Source organism: Pituophis catenifer, unplaced genomic scaffold (assembly GCF_029215685.1).
Source record: "Pituophis catenifer annectens isolate HBS135680 unplaced genomic scaffold, rPitCat1.0.hap2 SCAF_1, whole genome shotgun sequence".
Taxonomy (NCBI): Eukaryota; Metazoa; Chordata; class Lepidosauria; order Squamata; family Colubridae; genus Pituophis; species Pituophis catenifer.
The window spans coordinates 39,256,844-39,260,402 of record NW_027256881.1 but is presented as its reverse complement, the minus strand read 5'-3'; the positions used below and the strand labels follow the sequence as shown (position 1 = coordinate 39,260,402).

Sequence of the window (3,559 nt, the reverse complement as noted above, 5' to 3'; positions counted from 1 at the left end):
TGTGCTTAGTACAGTCATCATGGCTTGAATTAAAGGTCCCTGTTCAGTTCCCATTGCTTGAATGTTATATCTATACAGTTTCTTTGGGAACTAACAACATATTACAAGGTGTGTTATTCAACTATAGGGATATTAGATGAAGAGATACAGTTGGTCAACACCCCACACATGCCAAAGCTATAGCAACCACAGTACTAACAACGAGCCTGGAGAAGGTCCATGGCTGCACAGAAATTCTGTTGGACTAATAATATGTCTTCTTTGTTTCAGAATGGTTCCTCCCCCTCCTATTAACAAGTCCCATGTCTGCCTATCCACTACACTCATCATGAGCAGCATGGTGCTGATGGATGCTTATCTGGTGGAACAGAACCAGGGTTCTAGGAAATTGGCTATTTGCATCATGGTCTCAGTTGGAGACATCTGCTTCCTGGTGGTGCTCAGGTATGTTGCTGTTTGGGTTGGGGCTGAAGTGAGGACTGCTAAGCGAGGCTACGCCATGATCCTTTGGTTCCTGTATGTCTTTGTGCTGGAAATCAAAGTCTACTTCGTTTATCAGAACTATAAGGCTGACAGGAAAAGTTTGGACCTCATAGCCCGCAAAGCATTGACCCTTCTACTGTCAATCTGCATCCCAGCCCTCTATGTGCTTTTGGTGGCTACAGAGCATATGGAGTACGTCAGGACGTTCAAGAAAAAAGAGGATCTTCGCAATCGTCTCTTCTGGGTCATTGTCGACATGCTGGATGTGCTGGACATTCAGGCCAATCTCTGGGAGCCTCAGAAGAAAGGGTTACCCATCTGGGCTGAAGGCCTGATGTTCTTCTACTGCTATATCCTCCTCTTGATTCTGCCTTGTGTGTCGCTGTGTGAAATTAGTATGCAAGGAATCAGCATTGTGCCGCACCGCATGATGCTGTACCCAATTCTGAGCATGCTTACAATCAATATCACCACCATCTTCATCAGGGGAAGCAATATGTTATTCTTCCGGGACATTCGTGTCTCTGGTATCTTCATGGGGAAGAACGTGCTGGCTATTGTTCTTAAGGTCTGCATGTTTGTGCAGTACAAGAAACATTTGTATCACACAGCAGCAGGACATGGCACAGTAGACCCACAACATAATCTTTCTTCCCAACCACAGCCTGTCATGCATCTACTAAAGCCCCAGAATCAGATTCCCTGCCCTGAGGAATTGGCCCAGGAAAATACATGACATGCAGCGCATCCACATGCCATGTGGCAAGGAACATCTTATGTCTATGATCATTAAGATCAAAAACAAAGAGGAACCAAATGTATCAGGCCCCACCAAGCCAGTGCTGGTCCATCTTGAAAGTTTATCAGTGAGTGCTCCCTCCCCTTCCTTTCTTACACAGATGTACTGCTAACAGTGACCTCAATTGAAATAAGGTCATTTCAGGAATGATCCAGAACAAAACCCAGCCCTACTGCCAAGGAGCAAGCTAGCAAGCCGTAGAAACTGATGGGCAGATCTTTGGGAAAGTATGAGCCACTGAATCAATAATCTGCCAGTGGACAGGAGTCAGCAGCAAGTGATTAATTCCCTCCTGTGCCTTTCCTGTAGTCAATCATTCTGTAATGAAAGCTGTTTGGGCATATGGCCAACTCTGTTGCATAGAATACATCTGTGAATATGAGGAAAGCATCTTTTCACCTACTGGGCACATACATTCGAAATGTGACCTTCCTTTCTGGGATGGTTGAAAGACTCTGCATCTGTGCCTGCCTGCCTATTTAATTTTCTGGGAGTGGGATGCCCAGGTTTGTAGTGGTTCCAGGGCCATGTTCTCTTTCCTGTGGAAACATGCTGGCTTGTGATCCTTTTCCCATGCTTCTTTTTCATGGATATTTTTCTCTTTCAATAAAATGAAGACCAAGCTTGGAAGTTTGTCCCATTTCCCTGTGCAGGTGCCTTGCAACATCTTTCAGTGATCAAGTTAGTGTTTATGCTTCATACTGTCCTGAAGGTTATGAGTGATTACAGGAAACCAAGAGAAGAGAAACACACAAAACACTACCCACTTGGTTTCTTAGGTCCTGTGTGGTTTAACTCCTCTTAAAATCCACTTAAGGTATGGTTTCAAACTATATATTGAAAATTGGTTAGGATTGGCATTGAAAATATTTTCTTACTGGATCATGGAGCTGCAGGTGCAACTATGCTTGTCGAGCAATATTGTCACCCTGACAGTAATTCTGTAGAGACAGCCCTAGATGTGCCAGACAGGAAGAATAAAGAGAAAATTTCCAGGGCGATCTCCTTTTCCAGATGCAAGAGTATTTAGCTTTATTGCGTCCGTGGGGAGGTGATGGACAGACATTCTCGTTTTTGTGCTGTATCGGGCTCCTGTAGAATTTTATTTACAAGGCAAATTCTCTAAATATTTAGGGTTTTATAGATTAACTATAACAAAAATCCACAATCGGCTTCTTTCTCCATTATAGACCACACTATAATTACTTCCTACCTGCCTCTAGGCCAGGAATCCCTTTTAATTGTGCGATAGGAGAGAATGTTGACAGATACACCTTCCTCCCTCGTCTACAAGGTGACCTGCCTTTATTCAAATGGCCTTTCCAAAAAGATTTAAGGACTCACCTTCTCCATTGGTGACAACTTTCGTTTTCCTAAAGCCTGAACACTCAGAAGATTGCTCTGTGTGGCCCTGTCACATTCTGGGGGGAAGTAGGGCAGAAGGAAGTGATACAGTGGTAGGATTCAATTTTTTTTACTACCGGTTCTGTGGGCATGGCTTGCTGGGTGTGGCTTGGCTTGGTGGGTGTGGCAAGGGAAGGATACTGTAAAATCTCCATTCCCCCCTCCCATTCTAGGGGAAGGATACTATAAAATCTCCATTCCCTCCCCACTCCAGGGGAAGGTTATTGAAAAATCCCTATTTCCTCCTGATCAGCTGGGACTCAGCAGGCAGAGAATAGGTGGGGGAGGGGCCAGTCAGAGATAATATTTACCGGTTCTCCGAACTACTCAAAATTTCTGCTACCAGTTCTCCAGAACTGGTCAGAACCTGCTGAATACCATCTCTGAGTGTACCACCAAAATGGAAGATATGGCTGGAAAATAAGATCAGCGTGCTAAAATCAGATCCAAGCCAATTAGAACAGATGAAAGAAAAGCTACAGAACAAGACCAAGTAATACCTGATGAAGAAATATCACCTAGAAACAAGGAAGAAAGGAAGTACTAGAAATAATAAAGGAGCAAATAACAGCTGCAGTCAAGATCAGCAGATATTTATTTATTTTATTTTATTTTATTATTTTATTTTATTTTATTTTATTTTATTATTTTATTTTATTTTATTTTATTTTATTTTATTTTATTATTTTATTTTATTTTATTTTATTTTATTTTATTTTATTTTATTTTATTTTATTTTATTTTATTTTATTTTATTTTATTTTATTTTATTTTATTTTTATACCGCCCTTCTCCTGCGGGACTCAGGGCGGTATACAGCCGAGATAAAACATAGCATATAAAATTTTTAAAAACAGTTTAAAAAACAATTAA

At 41.5% G+C, this 3,559-nt stretch overlaps 1 protein-coding gene across 1 annotated transcript; it reads left to right on the top strand.

Moving 5' to 3' along the window:
- The first annotated feature begins 263 nt into the window (after window positions 1-263).
- On the top strand, window positions 264-1,864 carry LOC139320059 (transmembrane protein 121-like). The gene has a single exon (XM_070948188.1). The coding sequence runs from the start codon at window positions 272-274 to the stop codon at window positions 1,217-1,219; it is 948 nt and encodes a 315-aa protein (XP_070804289.1). The 5' UTR covers window positions 264-271; the 3' UTR covers window positions 1,220-1,864.
- The last annotated feature ends 1,695 nt before the right edge of the window (window positions 1,865-3,559 follow it).